Genomic DNA, 18,031 nt, shown 5'->3' with positions numbered 1-18,031 from the left:
CGCCGTCGCCGCCAACCTTGCCGCCCCAGCTGTCGCGAAGGTGTTTAACGCTGGTTGATCATCTCGAGGAGTTCAGCAAGCGCTTCCCCACCTTACAGCTCGAGGACGAGCTGTTTGTGCAGGCGGGGAGAAGTGTTATGACCGGCATAGGGGCTTAGCCTAGTGGGTTATGGCCCAAGTATCTTAATTAGGGGCTTAGCCCAATTATCTTATCGTATTAGGATCGTTTGCTTAGGAGTCAAGTAACCTCTCTATATAAGGAAAGGAGATGTATCAATCTAATCAAGCAAGAAGCAATCAATATTTGATCGGCTTCCCTTAGGGAGCCGGGAGACCTAAACCCTAGCCGCCTCCTGCCTTCGCTGCTCCCATCGCAAGGACGGCGCCACGCCGCCGGCCGCCGCGCACCAGCCCTCGCCCTTTCCCCTCCTTCCCCTACAACCTACGCCCTAGATCTGGTAGGGCCCTAGCTCCTACCAGATTCAAACTTGAGAACACGAGAAGCAAATGATCAACAGCGTACCCAGATGGCAGTGTAAAACTGCCCAGACTTTAACAGGACAATCTGGTTACAAATTTTTCGAACATGTGTGTAGCAACACACCTCACCAGCACTAAAACGTCAAAACAGATCACAAGTAGCTGTAATCAAATTTGCCCATTTCATATTTCAACAAGTCCCCGATAACAAATTTTGCTGCTCACAAACGCCCAGAGCAAGCAAAACATAATACTATTACAAAAAAGGCAAGAGAACATAGCCGAAGCATTACAAACATGTCTAAGAAGTAAACATAAGCTGGAGTAACTGTGCTAAGCCATGTAAATCACCATATGTTTCCATTTTTCAGTTTGACAATTATTTGTGTTTGTGTTTTCTAAGGGATAACTATCACCAGAATCGGGTGACACTACTGCAGGGGGCTTCTAGTCAATCTTAACGGACGAGAAGAGGTAGTGGACGAAGTAGAACGAGAGCAAGAAGCCGATGGCGCCAGTTGACAGCATGATGGCAAATGCCATGATCAAGGAGTAGCCCAGGTAGAGCGTTGCGGAGACTGGCCCGCTCAGGCTCCTGAGGTCGAACACCAGGTAGTTGATGGAGTATAGGAAGACGAAGAACGCGACGGAGCCAGAAGCAAAGAAGGCTTTCCACCACCACTTCCAGTCCTCCACGCAAAGGTGCATGTAGGTCAGGACCAAAGAAACCTCACCACAGACTATGACCAGCAGGAAGAGGACGATGAACAGGAAGCCGAAGACATAGTAGAACCTCCCCAGCCAGATGCTAGAAAGGATGAAGAAGAGCTCAATGAAAAGGGTGCCAAAAGGCAACGTTCCTGCACCGAGCACAAGAAGCCATGAAGGGAACTTGCGCTCAGGGATCTCTCTTGGGATTTGGTTGGTACGGACAGGGAATTCTATGCTTGCAGCCCGTGTGCCTAGCAAGCCTCCAATAAGAGTGAGTGGCACGGAGATGCAGAACCACAGGGCCAAGAGGGTGAAGAAGAGTGAAATGGGTAAAGCTCCAGTGCTCTTCTTACCCCACAGGATGGAGTTCAGCACGGTCAAGATGATGAAAACAATGCCAGGGAAGAAGCAGGAGGTCAGCCAAGCGACAGATTTCCAGCCTTCTGTGGATTGTTTGATGGTCCTCCAGAGACGGACACCAACATATCCAGCAATAATTCCAAGGAAGAGGTAGAGGATGATCATTCCGGTCAAGAGCATTCCCCTGGAAGCAGGTGAGAGAAAACCCAGAGCAGCAAACACGATTGTAACGACTGCCATGCCGGTGATCTGGATACCATCAGCGACCATAACACACAGCAGCTTTGAGCAGCAGGGCTCCCTGAAGACATCACCAACAACAAGCTTCCATCCTGAAAGCTCTTCATTCATCTGAGCTTGCGCTTCTTTGTCCATCTCCTCATAACGCGTCAGATCCCTTCGGACAGTCCTCAAGAATATGACAAACACAATACCAGCCAAGAAGAAGACAACCATCATGGAGTTCATGATTGAGAACCAGTGCACCTTAGCACCGTCCATCTTCAGGTATGCATCCCACCTTGACGGCCACTTGATGTTGCTCTTGACATACTCAACCTCATAGGTAAATGTAATCTGCTCCTTTTCACGGATCACCTGAGATTTCTCGAGCTCCAACGGGCAGTTCACAGAGTCAACCTTCTCATACATCTTGAGCTTGGCCATGGCTGCAGGATCACGCTTCACACTGCAAGGAACAACCTCAAAACCAACAATCTGGAAGCCACTCTTGCGGTCAGACTCAACCATGGCAACACCATCCTCACTCGTGACCACAACATCACCTTGTGCCTGGTAGGGGTGGACCAAAACCCTGAACTTGAGATGGTTAATGATATAATCCTCGCTGCTACCCATCGGGTTGTACCCGACCGGGTACCCGGTCCACTGGATTGTCATCCCATTCTGCTCAGTGAACCTCATGACCGGCAGATTGTCGAGGATCATGTTGACCTGGTACAGATTCCGCGCCCGGTTCTTCAACAGCTCGGCCTGCTCTTTGGTGAGCGGGTCGGTGGTGCAAAGGTACAGCGACTCGTTGACGTTGACGTGGAAGTGGTACGGCGAGTTGTCGATCTGGTCACCCATGAGAACCTCGCCGAGGTTCTCGGCGCTCTTCTTGACACCTTCCGGGGGCTTGCAGTAGGGAAGGCTGTAGTAGCTGAAGGGCAGCTCGGTCTCGATGGACGTGAGCGAGTTGACCTTGGCCGCGATCTCTTCACCGGCTTCGTAGGTGTGCATGAAAGTGCCCGGGAGGTAGAAGGCGTCGGCGATGGGGTGCAGGCTCAGGAGAATGACCAGCAGGGAAGCCGAGATCCACCGGACCGACGGCATCTTGGGCAGCATGACGGCACCAAATTCCTCTGACCAGTCAATCTAGAACTCCACCTGCAAGCAAATTGTAGAGAAGAAACACCGATCAATTCATTTCACAGAATCAACATCTTTTTTTTTCGTTGATATAATCACGAGGATATAGCAACAGAACACATAATTAAAGACGAACGCATTTGCATCGAACAGAGTACTACTCAGTTATATAATCGCCAACATGCATGCACGAAATCGAACACAGATGATCTACCAAGCAAGGACCAATACTCCTACACCCGGAGCTGCGGGCCTAACCAGCAACAGAGACACGTAATCGACCGATCCTCTGAAACCGAGAACGATAACCGCCATTCACCGGTAAGAACGAGCATGTTCACGCACGACCAGTCAACAATCCCCTGAAATCAACGACAATAACCAGCGGGGGAAAACGAACTATACCGACAGACAGACAGACAGACAGCCCGACGAGGCGACACGGATCCAGCGCCGGAGGCAGAGGATCCAGATCCGGCCGCCCGGACGGACGAATTACGCAGGGAGGAAGAAGGAAATGGGGGAGCGGAGGAAGGCAGGGGCGCTCACCTCAGATCTGGATCGCGGGGCGAGGACGAGGAGGCGACCCGGGCGAGGTCAAAACATGGACGCTTCCGAGTTCCGACCCCGAGGCCACCCCTCTGGCTCTCTCTCTATCTCTCCGTCCGCCCTCGAGATCGAGGAGGAGAAGAGAAGAATACAGCAGGCAAGTAAACGCTCGGCCGGCAAAATCGAGGCGAGGCCCAGACGCGGCACAAACCCGCCAATCTTATACTGCTAGAGCCACGCGCCACTCGGCGCGGTTTTTGATTTGTTTTCTCTCGAATTCACCGCCCCGTGCCATTTGAATTTGGAGGATATTTGTAGTACTTTCGGGCGAAATTTGAACGTTTTCTAGGTGGGTAGGTCGGGGACCGGTTTGGTGCTCCAGGCCAGGCCCGGGGTTCGGTTCGAGGTGGGGCCCGCCGCTGGTTTGGTCTGCAGCAGTACGTGTGGCGATTTGGTCCCCGGTTTGACCCGGGTGGGGTGGGCAGGTTGGCGGGGAGCCTAACCGGGAGAGTGACATGTGGGCCAGGCAAGACGCCAAGCCAAACGGGGCTGTGCGGCATGTGCTCGTGTACAGTACAGTTGTGCTACTGCCCCCGTATCGGTCTCCCGTTTCAGATCTGGACCGTCGGTGGGGTTGGTACGGCTCTCTCCTTTCTCTTTAAAAAAAAAAAGTTTGGTACGGTTCTGAGTTCTGACTCTTGGAACTTGGAAGCTGCTGCAAGGCGCCAACGCGGACGAATACTCCTGCACGGTAGTAGATTCCGGAATACTGCTCCAGCAGCAGCTTCCACCCAGCAGCACGCAGGCAATCGCGGTGCCTGCGCCCTGCGGTAAAACCATTTCTTTTCAAAAATACAGGTGGCACGAAGACGAGAGGATTTGCCACTCCGAGCAATGTACCAGTGCATATGAGGTACCAGTGCATATGAGATTTGGCACTCCGTTTGTCTAGTCCGTACTACTCCCTCCTTTCTGGAGATTTCAATATGGACTACATACGGAATACAATAAGTGAATCTACACTATTCATATTGAAATCTTCAAAAAGATTTATATTTAGGAACGAAGGGAGTACTTGTGCAAATTTTGCGCATAATCCCGACTTCTGGGCTAACGAAGATGTGTATATAGATGATATGGTCAGTAATGGATGCCAAGTTACAGTGTTTGGAGAGATGATGAGTAGGAATGAGATGTCTCTCCCCAGTTGGGGTGAAAAGACATCAGATAAAGCTAAGGAAAAATGTATAAAGCAAAAAGGGGAAATGGGTTTTAGCAATACGCTTTCCCAAGCTTTCCTGCCTATAAATAGTGCGCCTCTCCTCTGCTTTGAGAGAGAGTACGATCCCCTTGAGGACTTAGGGTTTCCCCTTCCCCCGCCGCCGCTAGGTGAGAAGGAAGAGGGAGAGATGATGAACAGGGGGCCTGGTGGATATCGGGGAGGAGGAAGATTTAATAGAGGGGGGAGAGATAGTTTCCAGTATAGAAGAAAGGAAGAAGACCTAGATAGATTCAGAGAGATCTACCCCAACAATGATAGAGGAGGTGGAAGATTTGGGTACAGAGAAGAATCAAGAAAATCTGATCAGCAGGGGGAGGAAAAGAAGAGAGGGATGGCAGATCTGAGGTTGCCTGTGAGTTCCAAGGAAGAAAATGTGAAGAAGTTGCAAGAGGAACATATGACTAGAGATCTTAAGGGCAAAGATGATGTCGCGGCGCTGGCTCCCTCCTTTGATCTGATCCAACAGCAACAGTGGTTTGGGGCTTTGATGGCCCAGATGGCCCAACAAAAGATGGAAAGCTCATCTGGGGGAGGAAATGTTGTCCTCTCTAGTAGCAGTAGATGCGATATGCCTGATGAGACCAAAAAAGTGCTTGCTGGAGGGAAAGAATCCATGAAAAAAAGTAAAGCTGATATGGATATGGGAAATAAACAAGGGCAGAAAGGATGGATACAGAGCAACAGGTTTGGACAAAGAGAGAACATGGATCAGAACAATGCTGGGGGTAATTTCAGAATGTTGTGCAACAAGTGCAAAGACACCAGACATCTGACTAGAGACTGCAAGTTACCTAATTGCATCATCTGTGGCAAGAACTCTCATGTCACTGAGGAATGTGCATGGCTGAAGCAAATCAAACCTACCCCAAAGTTTATTGGATATGCTGCCAGAGGTCTAGGTGTGCTGCTGGTACAGAACTCAAAAGAGATAGTTAGTAGTGAACAGACTAATCCTATGGCCATTGTGAACATATCTTCAGGGGAGATCAATGAAACACAGTTCCTGGAGGGGTTCAATTATATGTTCAGCTGGAACTAGCAGTGGAGATGCAAAAAACATGGAGACACAGCTTACTTGATGAGATTCCCTAGCAAGAGCAGACTGGCAGAGCTCCACAAATTTGGAAACTTCAACTTGCTGGGGACCAATGCTGTGATCAATGTAGACAGTTGGACCTTTGACACTCAGGCTATTGGCAAATTACACACAGTGTGGGTACAGTTTGGGAAAATTCCTGAGTGCTTTAGGCATTTCTTTGGGATGTGTGAGGTGGCTGCTTTTGTTGGTCCTGTTTTAGAAATTGATATGACCACTATCCTGAAAGAAAAAATCAGGGCTAAAGTGGGAGTAAGAGACTATGAAAAAATCCCCCACCATACTGAGATTACTGACAAGGACCTGATGATCTACAGATCAATATAGAGTTGGAAGAGGTGGTTGAACAGGGTTGGTATGAAGAAAAAAGAAAGTTTGAGAACATGGATGCTGAGTCAGATAAAACAGCAATGGGAGGCCAACAAAATCAAAATTGGAGAAATGGGATCAGATGGATGTAAGGAAAATATCTCTCTGGGAAGTGTGGGGCTCAAACAGTTTGAGGAGATGCAGCAAAAAAATGAGGAGATATTGAAGATACAGAAAGGTTACCTCATGGAGGTGGGTTTGACGAAGAAAGTTGAGGCTGAGCTAGATAAGCTTTAAAAAAATTCCAAGAAGTTGAGGAAATCAGATGCAGAAATGATGCCTGGAGAGCTGTGGAGGGAAAAAAAGAATGCTAATTGGAAAATAGAGAAGAAGAGTTTGCTAGAAATGATTCAAGGTCAACAAGATATGATTAACAAGTGCATGGAAAAAATTAATGCTTGGGAAGAAAAAGAGATCTATGGAGAAGACTTAGGTGAGAAAAATGAGCTTGAGACTGAAATTCCCCGTGACCACACACCTGAAGATGCATATGCAGAACCAGTGGATTATTCAGCCAGTCAAGATTCGGTGGAATCCCTAGGCTCAAAGTTAGGAATTCACAAAAAGGAAGGAGGAGACAAGGACGAAGATAAAGATGGACCTACTAGAAGAAGTGATAGAAACCTGGATAAGAAGGATGCTAAAATAGAAGACCTGGCCAAGGAAAGGGCAGCTGAAAAAGACAATTATGGTAAGGATTCTACTCTATTTGATGAAAAAAATTCTTTATATGATATGGCAAGCAAAGTTGGGATTGATTTGGGGTGTGCATTAGATATGGTTGCACAAAATCTAGACCTGATTTCTAATATGGAACAGGCTAGAAGAGATATATATCTCCAAAATTCAATTAATAAAAACAGGGAGGAGAAAAAAGATGACTCTCCAAGTCTCATTGACATTGAAGATGTTGAGCTGGAAGATTTGTATTCAGAAGGAGATAACACTGAGGATGATATAGAAAAAGATCATTATGACAAATTAAAAAAGATTTTCTCCAGTAACAGAAAAATGACAGGTGGGATGCCGGCATTTGGTGCTGGGGAAAAATCCATCTTGAGTGGGGGGACCAAAGTGAGGAAAAACAAAAAGAAAAAAAATGAGAGGCCTATTTTGGAATGTGAGAGGAATTGGGCAAGATATTAAAAGAAATTTTATTAGAGATACCATCCTGGAGAAACAACTGGATTTTGTTGGACTCCAGGAAACTATTAAAAGTGATTTTACAAAAAATGAGTTACACAACCTTGCCGGAGGAAGAAATTTCCTCCGGGAATGGATTGCCCCTAGAGGTAAATCTGGTGGAATCTTAGTAGGAATTAATAATGATTGTTTTAATGTGATACAAGTAGAAAAAGGAGTTTATTTTGTTAAAATTCATTTTTTTTGACAAAATAGCTAAATTTAGCTGGAATCTAGTTACAGTTTATGGTGATGCTCAAAAAGATGGGAAAGCAACCTTCTTGGCTGAACTCTCTAGATTCTATCAAGATAATCCACAGCCTTGTGTGATTGGGGGTGACTTTAATCTTATCAAGAACAGTTCAGAAAAGAACAAACCTGGAGGACTAGATCATTTTAGCTTTGTCTTTAATGCAATTATCGAACATGCTGGGCTCAGAGACCTTCCTTTGAATGGGAGGAAGTACACCTGGGCAAATAATTTGCCTGAGCCCACATATGAGAAACTTGACAGAATTTTAATCTACCCTGATTGAGAGGACAAATACCCCCTAGCCATGGTGAATGCCATGGAAAGGGAAATATCTGACCACACCCCCTTGTTGTTAGACACTGGAAATCACAAAAAAAGCCAGCCCATTTTCAGATTCGAAAATGCCTGGATGCTCATGGAGGGGTTTAAGGAATTTGTGGGAAAAAATTGGAATATTAAATGTAAAGGCTCTAGCTTAGACATTTGGCAAACAAAAATGAGAAACATTAGATAGAAGATTAGAGGATGGATTATCATCAAATGCTGCTTACAGAAAGAGGAAAAAAGAACTACTGGAGTTATTAGATGAGATAGATAAAAAAGCTGAGACTAATGGTCTTAGTGCACAAGATAGAGAGATTCAAAAAAATTGGAGGAAAGAACTAAAGGACATCTTTAAGATGGAGGAAATTAAATGGTTGCAAAGATATAAAGATAGAGAGATAAAGGAGGGAGATTCTAATACTAGGTACTACCATGCCAAAGTTAATGGCAGAAGAAGGAAAAATAGGATAACTACTCTAGAACATGAGGGGGAGCCCATTGAGGGAGATGCCAAACTCATGGAACATATAACCAATTATTACAAAAACCTATTTGGTCAAGCAGATAAGTCCAACATTAACTTGGACACCAAAACCCTGAGGTTATCTCCCCACAGGAAGAATCTGATTTGATTAAACCTTTTAGTTTGGAAGAAATCAGAGATGTGGTTTTTAATATGGAGAAAAACAAAAGTCCAGGTCTGGATTTGCTGTAGATTTTTACCAACATTTTTGGGAGTTACTAAAACAGACTTAAAAGCTATCTTAGATGATTTTCATAGTGGCAAAGTTGACTTGGCCAGATTGAATTATGGGATTATCACCCTAGTCCCAAAGGTTAAAGGTGCTAGACAAATTCAAAAGTTTAGGCCAATTTGCCTCTTGAATGTCAGTTTCAAGATTATCACTAAAGTGCTAATGAACAGATTGAGCAAGGTAGTTAACCTAATTATTTCTCCAATTCAAACTGCCTTTGTGAAAGGTAGATATATTATGGAGGGTGTTGTGATACTACATGAGGCTCTTAATTCTATTCACACTAAAAAACAAAGTGCTATGCTGTTCAAAGTTGATTTTGAAAAAGCATATGACAAAATCAAATGGCTTTTGTCTATAAGATGCTTAAATTGAAAAAATTCCCTGATAAATGGTGTGACTGGGTGATGCACACTATGAGGGGGGGGGGGGCATGTTGGAGTCAAGGTGAATGATGACATAGGTCCTTATTTCAAAACCTTTAAGGGGCTTAGGCAGGGTGATTCTTTATCTCCCCTACTTTTTGATCTTGCAGTTGATGCCCTTGCCATTATTTTAGACAAAGCTAGAACGGAAGGGTTTGTGAAAGGGGTACTCACTAATTGCCATGAAAATGGGGTCAATATGCTGCAATATGCGGATGACACTATTTTTCTTGATTCAAGATGATGAAAATTCTGCTAGGAATCTGAAATTTATCCTAACTGCTTTTGAACAGATGTTTGGACCGACAATAAATTTCCATAAAAGTGAAATATTCTTGTTTTGGGAGGCTAAAGAGAGAAAAGATTTGTATCAGGAAATTTTCACCTGCATTCTGGGGGAGACGCCCTGAAATATCTTGGCTTACCCGTGTCCAATAAAAGAATCGGAAATAAAATGTGGAAGAATGTAACTGAAAAAATGATAAAAGATGTGCCTGTTGGCAGGGTAGACTACTAAATATTGCATGTAGAGTCACTTTGGTGCAGTCCTGCTTATCCAATATTCCTATATACATGATGTCCTTTTATCTTTTACCAGCTGGAGTTAGGAAAAAAGTAGACTTTTATAGAGCCAGGATGGTGTGGCAATCAGAAGAAGATAAGAGGAAGTACCACCTGGTGAATTGGAAAACTTGCTGTCTTCCAAAACAGCAAGGGGGTATGGGGATTACCAACATTGAAATGTTTAACATTGCTTTATTAGCTAAGTGGCTATGGAAATAGAGAACGATGAGGGATTTTGGCAGGGGATCATCAAAGAAAAATATGTTGGGGACAAATGTCTCTCTGGAATCAAACACAAAAGTGGGGATTCCCAGTTTTGGTCTAACATCTTGAAAGTTAGGAAATACTTCGACCCACATATTAAGAAAAAATTGGGGGATGGAAAAAATACCAGGTTTTGGGAAGATTGGTGGGTAGGGGATAAACCTCTTAAAGAGGCCTACCCTTCTCTGTTCTTCATTAGTAATGATCATGGGATAACAGTTAGAGATGCTATTGATAAAGGATGGAGTGGTTTTACTTTCAGGAGATCACTTTATGGAGATGCTGAGCAACTTTGGAATAGCATGAGAGTGAGATGTGAGGAAGTTCTGATGCATGGGGGAAGAGATAAACCTTTGTGGATGCTGACCACTGACAGAAAATTTTCTGTCAAGTCTCTATACAAATATTTGATCAAGACTGATGTGGGGTTTCCTAGAAATTTTTTGTGGAAAATTAAAGTTCCTGCTAAAATTAGATTCTTCCTATGGCTTATGGCTAGAAAAAGTATACTTACTAGAGATAACTTGTTAAGAAGGGGCTGGAAAGGAGATAAACATTGCGTGTTCTGTGGCAAGGATGAAAAAATTGATCACTTGTTTTTCTCTTGCTCGGTAGCCAGAATTATCTGGGCATTAGTAAGATGTGCGTTTGATTTAAAATGTACTCCTAGAGACCTTAATGATTGTCTTGAAAACTGGCTAAATTTTTTCCAGAAAGATAGCAAGAAGCTTATATTGGTTGGCGTCTCAGCGCTGTTATGGGCAATTTGGAGATGCACAAATGATATTGTATTTGATAAAAAAAAGATTTCTGACCCAATGGGAATTGTGAAAATGTTGTGTGGATGAATTTCTGACTGGGCTATTTTGCAGAAAAGGGACCCAGAGGAAAAACATGTTGATGCTGGGAGCAAAACTCATTGTGCAAGTAGCAAATGATGTCTACAAGGCTGTGCAAGGGTGGCGTTTCGGAGTTCTTCGAATTTCATCAGTGACAAGAATGAAGATCTTCTTTTGGTGTTCCGGCGAAGTGAAGTGGAAAAATTGCGCATGCGTTTCATCCTTTGTGGCCGATTCATTTCCTTCTGTAGTTCCTGCTTGGCCTAGTTTCACTTTGTGACTCCTTCTGGCATGTAATAGGGCTAGTTTAATTTGTGCGGGTTAAAAACTTATCGGATGTTTGTTTGCTGGTTTCTTTAATGAAAATCGGAGGGGAAACCCTCTTTTGCTCGAAAAAAAACTTGTGAGGCTCTAGGACCCTTCCAGTCACGATTTTTCGGTGAGACGTTGAGTGACAGATCCCCCCGTTTGTAAAATGTTTTTACGTAGTATAAACAAGACGACAACCACCCAACAGAAATGTGGGATCGATGATGAACAACCTAAAACCTGTATATAGAACTCAGATGCGCTCCTCCGATGGCCCGTCCAGCCGCGCAGATGCGATCTCCGACCTGCCGTCGTGATGGCTTGCTTGCTTGCCACTCACACACCCTTTCCCGAGCCAAAAATATAAGTACAGATTTAAAAACGGTTCACGATCCCAGTAGCACGTCCCAACCTCGCGCGGGGTGCTACTTTCTTCGCGTCGACCACCTGCCGCTCATCAATAAATCCCCTGCATTTCTTAGCGGACAATCATCGTCGTGCTCGTGCGTACATGTCTGGTGGAGAAAAGGGTCGCTCGGGTTGGTGTGAAGAAGCCGCGACATCAACCGACGAACGAACCGACGACGATCCACCGATGAAAATGAAGCCTCGATTAGAAAAACACAAGAGGAGGGTGAGCCGCGCTGCACGAAAAGGGACACGTTGCCTTCAGGAAGAAAAAGGGGCAGGTTCCTTGGAGAGAACACTACCTATAGTCACACTTGTCAGAGAGACCAACAAAGCTATGCATCGAACGCAAAATGTACGCGTCCACATGCCGAATTTTGCCATGTATTTCCTCCGTCCCGAATTATTTGTCACGGAAATGGATGTATTTAGAATTAGGGCGTAGGATTTTTAGTAACCATGACCTTCCTTCTGCTCCTCAACTCTGAAGCTGCAGGGGAAGCGTAACTCTTGTACTACAGGAGGCGGGACTGGAGAAGGAAGATGGACGTGTGGAACTGAATTTTATACCTGCACGCATCGGCGTCAGGTTTCTGGTGCATTTTAGTTCAGTTTGTTCTGATGGTTGTGACTGAGAGGAACAGCACAACGTCAAAGGGGGAAAGAATTCGGTGCAGCAGCAACACAAACAGCAACGAATGCGACCTCCTTCCAGACAAAAACAAGGCAAAAGTTCATTACATCAACACCACCGGCCGCTGAAGAAAGCAGAGCACCTTCCAGGTGAACTGAAGTTTCAACTGCTATAGGTACGGAAAGTGGTAAATGGCGAGCGACCAATGACGAAACGCGTGAGGTTGCCTAAGGATCCTGGATGATGTGTTCGAAATCTCCTTGGAGCCACCCAACCATATACTCCCTCTATCTCAAAATGTAAAGACATTTTTTTTACAGCACCTCGCATGTTCTTTTTGTAAGGCAAAATGAGATAGATCCACCATTTCACTGTCACGGGTAAGCACAAATGGTTTACTAGTACTACTGTTAGACTATTATTACTAGTAACCAACAAAGATTGCACTGAGATGCTCTAGATTCAAGCAAATAACTAGGCTCAGATTTCATTAATGCGGTACTGGGTAGTGTTCTCAGAACTATCTTTGAACATTATGCAACAGCGAAAAGGGAAAGGAAAACAAAAGGCAAAGAAAAAAAAAAACAGGGCGATATGGGCATAGAAGTTATGGTGCGATATGCGAAAGCATCAAGTGAACTCAGAATAATGGAACTGTCTCTTACAGATTTCAGAATCAACTTTAACTCAAGTAAAGTAGCTGGACAGAGGAGCAAACCTAATGAAAGCTGGAGTAACTAGAAATGCAGTTGAATGGTCGCCATAGATAACCACATGCCACTGTCAGTCAACAAGGAATAATAACACAAAGCACTTCACTTATGAATTACCATGCCTAATTAGGAAAGGCTGAATTATGACATACAGAATCTTGGGCAGATACGCAAGTCAGAAAAGCACAAACTAGCGTCCATTACACTGCATAGATAAAATAAATCTCCAGTGACAAACCTATCTTGGAAAAGAAAAAAAATGGAACCAACAGTTGCACAAGGCACAATAACACGGCAAAATTCAAGATTTTTAAGAGCGCATTTGCATCAACAAATGTTGCAGCAAAGAGAAGAGAAAAATATTACAGGCTTAAAATCACATCTACTAGAACATACCAGATGTATCGTAGTACAACAGTATCAAGACTCTCAGTAATATGCTACATTAAGAATGGCACAACCGTGTAGATGGCCTTCCGATGCCAGATCAAAGCACTGTGTACAGTCCTTGACTCCTTGGAGATTTGCCTTCAATCAATCTTGACGTTCGAGAAAAGGTAGTGAACAAAAGAGAATGATGTCAGGAACCCAACAGTCCCAGTAGCTAGCATAATGGCAAGAGAGACAATGAAAGCGTATCCAATATAGAGCGTAGCAGAAACTGGCCCACTCAAGCTTCTGAGATCAAACACCAGGTAGTTGATAGAGTAGAGGAACACATAAAATGCCACTGCTCCAGAGGCAAAGAAAGCTTTCCACCACCACCTCCAGTCCTCAGCACAGAGATGCATGTACGTGAGAACAACAGATACCTCAGCGCATACCACAACCAACAGAAGGAGCACAACAAGGAGGAACCCAAACACATAATAGAACCTTCCGAGCCAGATGCTTGAGAGAATGAAGAAGAGCTCAATGAAGAGTGTTCCGAAAGGTAGAGTTCCAGCACCAAATATGAGGAGCCATGAGTAATTCTTTGAAGGGATTTCTCTTGGTATTTGATTGGTTCGAACGGGGAATTCAATTGGCTCAGCCCTTGTTCCAAGGAAACCACCTAGAAGGGTAAGTGGCACAGAGATACAGAACCACAAGGAGAGAAGAGTGAAGAAAAGTGAAATGGGAAGGGCTCCAGTACTATTTCTTGACCACAGCATGAAGTTCAATACAGTGAGGACAATGAAGACAATGCCAGGGAAGAAACAGGCAGTTGACCAGGAGACAGACCTCCATCCCTCAGAAGTTCCTTTTACAGTCCTCCAGAGCCTAACAGCAGCATATCCGGCCAAAATTCCAAGTAGCATATAAAGGAATATCATCCCTGTCAACAGCATTCCTCTAGACGCAGGAGACATGAATCCAAAGGTGGCAAAGAAAATGGTGACAATCGCCATACCCAGAATTTGAACCCCGTCGCCAATCATAACACAAAACAGCTTTGATGAGGTTGGCTCTCTGAAAACATCTCCAACAACCAGCTTCCACCCAGAGAGCTCCTCATTCATCTGAGCTTGGGACTCCTTATCCAGCTCCTCATATCTAGTCAAGTCCCTCCTCACTGTCCGCAATAATATGACAAAAACAATGCCAGCCAAGAACAGTATCACCATCAACGAGTTCATAATTGAGAACCAGTGAATTTTCGCACCCTCCATCTTCAGGTATGCATCCCACCGTGATGGCCATCTGATGTCACTGTTTACAAATTCAACCTCATATGTAAAGGTAATCTGCTCCTTCTCCCTGATCATTTGAGATTTCTCCAACTCCACAGGGCAGCTCACAGAATCAACCTTTTCATACATCGTAAGCTTCGACATGGCTTCAGGATCACGCTTCACACTGCATGGGACAACCTCAAATCCCACTATCTCATACCCAGACTTGGCATCAGTGTCAGTGTCAGTGTCAGTGTCTGAGATCACTTCCATTCCTTCCCCAGTTCCAACGACCCTCACTTTACCTCCTTCATACTTATGGACCAAGACTTTAAATTTCAGGTGATTAATGATGTAGACGTCGGAGGTACCTTCTGGGGTATAACCAACTGGATAGCCTGTCCACTGAATGGTCATTCCATTCTGCTCGGTAAACCTCCTCACAGGAAGATTGTCAAGAATCATGTTCACCTGGTAGAGGTCCTGGCTTCGCTGCTTGAGGAGCTTCACATCATCCTCATCAAGTGGGCTCGTGGTACACAGGTAGAGCGATTCATTGACATTGACACGGAAACGGTAAGGGGAATTATCAATCTGGTCACCCATAAGGAGCTCCCCCAGATTTTCAGCACTCTTCTTTATCCCAACCTTAGGACGGCAGTATGGGAGGCTGTAGTAGCTGAAAGGCAGTTCTGTCTCGATGGATGTGAGCGAGTTCACCTTTGCTCCTATCTCCTCGCCTTGCCGGTACGTGTGCATGTAACTACCTGGCAAGTAGAACGCCTCACAAGCAGGAGCCATCACAAGAGACACCACTAGCAAAGCAGAGAATATCCAGCCCTTGGCCATGATTGCCAGTTCCCAGCAACCTCTGCCTAACACCTGAAACCAAAAGGAAGAACATCAACAGTCAGTTCCTCTAACTATAGCCTATAGGTCATATGCCAAGCAAATACATCAGCACCAAATAAACATAAGACTACCAAAAAAGGCTATTGCCCCGCTTTATCGATAAATAAAGCAAACGACCACACACAACCAAGTTCATCCGAGCACGGAAGTTCAACAGCAAAGAAAGGTTCAAACAGGGTAAAAAAAACAAAGGCCATGCTGGGGCAACAGCACAAAACACGCCCAGGATAAGCTAAGCCACAAGGAGGATCAAAGAGTAAAATAAGACTGGCAGCAAGGTCCTTGTAGCTCCTCATCAAGGTGCCGTTGGCAGGCCAATCACGGAGCTTGCTGAGGGGCTTCCATTGATCACAAGACTACAATATGGCTAGTTGATAACTTGATATTTCTCTGTAAGCAGAATAACATACACCTACTTCAGAATGAAAGAATGTCTGGCCAAAGGTGTTAGATGAAATAATAAAACCAATTCATAGTCGTTCTTTTACCATCCATCATGAAACAATAATCAAACAGACAACAAACATATTTGGGGAAATTTCTGCCAGAGAGAATAGAAATAAAATGCCCATGCCCCAGGGAGATGCTCGCTAACAAAACCTCGGGGAACTAGGAAAAGGCGGCATCCATCAGCAGTAACGGCGCATCTTGCATTGCGCCAATCAGGCATGCCAAATGCAAAGGCTAAATCTAACGTGCGCGAGTTAGAAGCATGGATGGCTAAGTACGTGCCACCTAGATCAGCAAACGAGTTCTTATAAGAAACTAAATCAGCGACAAATCTTGAAGAGTGGCACTGGAGCTGCTTCCAGCGTCGCTCAAACATTTGCTCGGCTCGACCCTAGAATCGAAAACCACTCCCGAATCGCGGTACGGGAGCGCCTCGGGCGAGCAGATCTGCGCCGCCGCCACCATGCGAGCGGGTAAACAGGAACGGCGTAGGCACGAACCCGCGAGCTAAGGCCGTCCCAGATCTAGGAGAAGCAGGCGCCGGCGCGCAAACTGAAACGGGGAGGAGAAGGAGGGGAGGGGTCGATCGGTCCGAACCTGGCACCGGAGATTGAGGCGACGGTGGGAGGAGATGCTCGTCGGCGTGAGCGGCACAATTTGCAGCAGCGAACCAACTGCTCAGTCCAGAGTCCAGACCTCCCCTCCCGGAAGAAAAAGGTGAGCGATTTTACTGTCACCCGATGGGCTAATTTGGGCTCAAGTCTATACGTAGGTTGGGCTGGGCTTGGCTTGGTAAAGGAAGATGGTCAAGATCTTTACGGGGTTGTTTTCGTTGTGGACATGGGCTCCGGTGATCGCCAGATCCAACATACCACCCTAGTGATGCCTCCAAAAAAAAACCTAGTGATAGTACTTAACGCCTACCCAGGAGGCACAAATCCCCTCTAGTTAGGGTTTCTCTCTCTCCTCTCGGCGGCGTCGGTGACTCCGCCATAGAGACTTGATCTCCCCTCCCCTCTTTCTTCCCGTCGGCGACTGCCGGGGCCCGTGGGGCCTCGCGAGCAGGGTGGGGGTCGAGGACTGCTAGGGATCATACCGCCCGCGGATCTCAAACCTCTCGGGCAAGGGACAATGGAAGATAATGCGTCGGGATCGGGGCATGTTGTCTCTGATCTAGAGGCGATGATGGAGGAACTTGGGCTGACAGAGGATAATCTGCAAGATGTTGTGATTGAGGATGATGAACTAGCGGCGGAGGCGACCCGCTGGATGGCAATCGCTAGGGTTCATACTGAGAAACCCTACAGCCAATACTGGTTCTTCAGAAACATGAAGACCGCGTGGGACTTGGCGAAGGAGGTTAAGATCCGGCCCCTGGAAGAAAACCTCTACACGATGCAATTCGGCTGCCTTGGCGACTGGGAGTGTGTAATGGAGGAGGGACCATGGCAGTTCAAAGGGAAAGCAGTGGTTCTTGCGCCCTACGGCGGCTTCACCAAGCCGTCAATAATAGAGTTGAAAAAGATTGACATATGGATGCAGATCCATGATTTACCGGACGGTTTCTTCCCCAAAATCAAAGCCCTATCCTCTACGGTAGGAGAGTTTATTTATGCTAAACCAAAATCACATGACTTCGAAGGAAACTTTTCTCGGGTCCGTCTGAGGATTGATGTCACAAAGCCCCTCAAGAACGCTATGTCGCTGGTGATCAGGAAAAAAGATGCACTTGAAAGGGTGATCTTCAGGGTGAAATACGAGCATCTCCCTGATTGGTGTGCAATTTGTGGATACCTCGGCCATCTGTTTAAAGAGTGTGGCGATGGAGTTCACGCCCTAAAGGCTCTAGTCTTCAAAGATCTTAGAGCAACTTCGTTCAGAGGGCCAGGCAGAGGCCCCGGCAAAGGCAGAGGATCTGGCGATGCCAGCGGCGCAAGAGGTGGTTGTGGCAAAGGCCGGTCGGGGCGAGGTCGTGGACGTGGGTTCACCGGGCAGAACTCTACAGAAAGCACTGCAGAAACTGAGGAAGAGAATGGCCAGGACACTGCGATGCATGAGGCAGATAAGAACAGGAAGAGGGGAGCAGTGGAAGCTAGCCCATCTGCTCTGGCGACACCAGGGGCTGC

At 45.7% G+C, this 18,031-nt stretch overlaps 2 protein-coding genes across 2 annotated transcripts; both read right to left on the bottom strand.

Moving 5' to 3' along the window:
* Positions 1-645: 645 nt before the first annotated feature.
* On the bottom strand, positions 646-3,767 carry LOC123145330 (transmembrane 9 superfamily member 12). The gene is made up of 2 exons (XM_044564717.1): positions 3,472-3,767; positions 646-2,940 (listed from the first exon to the last, which is right to left on the bottom strand). The coding sequence occupies exon 2, from the start codon at positions 2,896-2,898 to the stop codon at positions 928-930; it is 1,971 nt and encodes a 656-aa protein (XP_044420652.1). The 5' UTR covers positions 2,899-2,940; positions 3,472-3,767; the 3' UTR covers positions 646-927.
* Positions 3,768-13,068: 9,301 nt separating this feature from the next.
* On the bottom strand, positions 13,069-16,555 carry LOC123145329 (transmembrane 9 superfamily member 12). The gene is made up of 2 exons (XM_044564716.1): positions 16,503-16,555; positions 13,069-15,425 (listed from the first exon to the last, which is right to left on the bottom strand). Exon 2 carries the CDS (start codon positions 15,390-15,392, stop codon positions 13,419-13,421), a length of 1,974 nt encoding a protein of 657 aa, XP_044420651.1. The 5' UTR covers positions 15,393-15,425; positions 16,503-16,555; the 3' UTR covers positions 13,069-13,418.
* Positions 16,556-18,031: the final 1,476 nt, after the last annotated feature.

Source organism: Triticum aestivum, chromosome 6D (assembly GCF_018294505.1).
Source record: "Triticum aestivum cultivar Chinese Spring chromosome 6D, IWGSC CS RefSeq v2.1, whole genome shotgun sequence".
Taxonomy (NCBI): domain Eukaryota; kingdom Viridiplantae; phylum Streptophyta; class Magnoliopsida; order Poales; family Poaceae; genus Triticum; species Triticum aestivum.
Note: the sequence above shows the minus strand (reverse complement) of the source record. Positions and strands in the feature narration are given on the sequence as shown.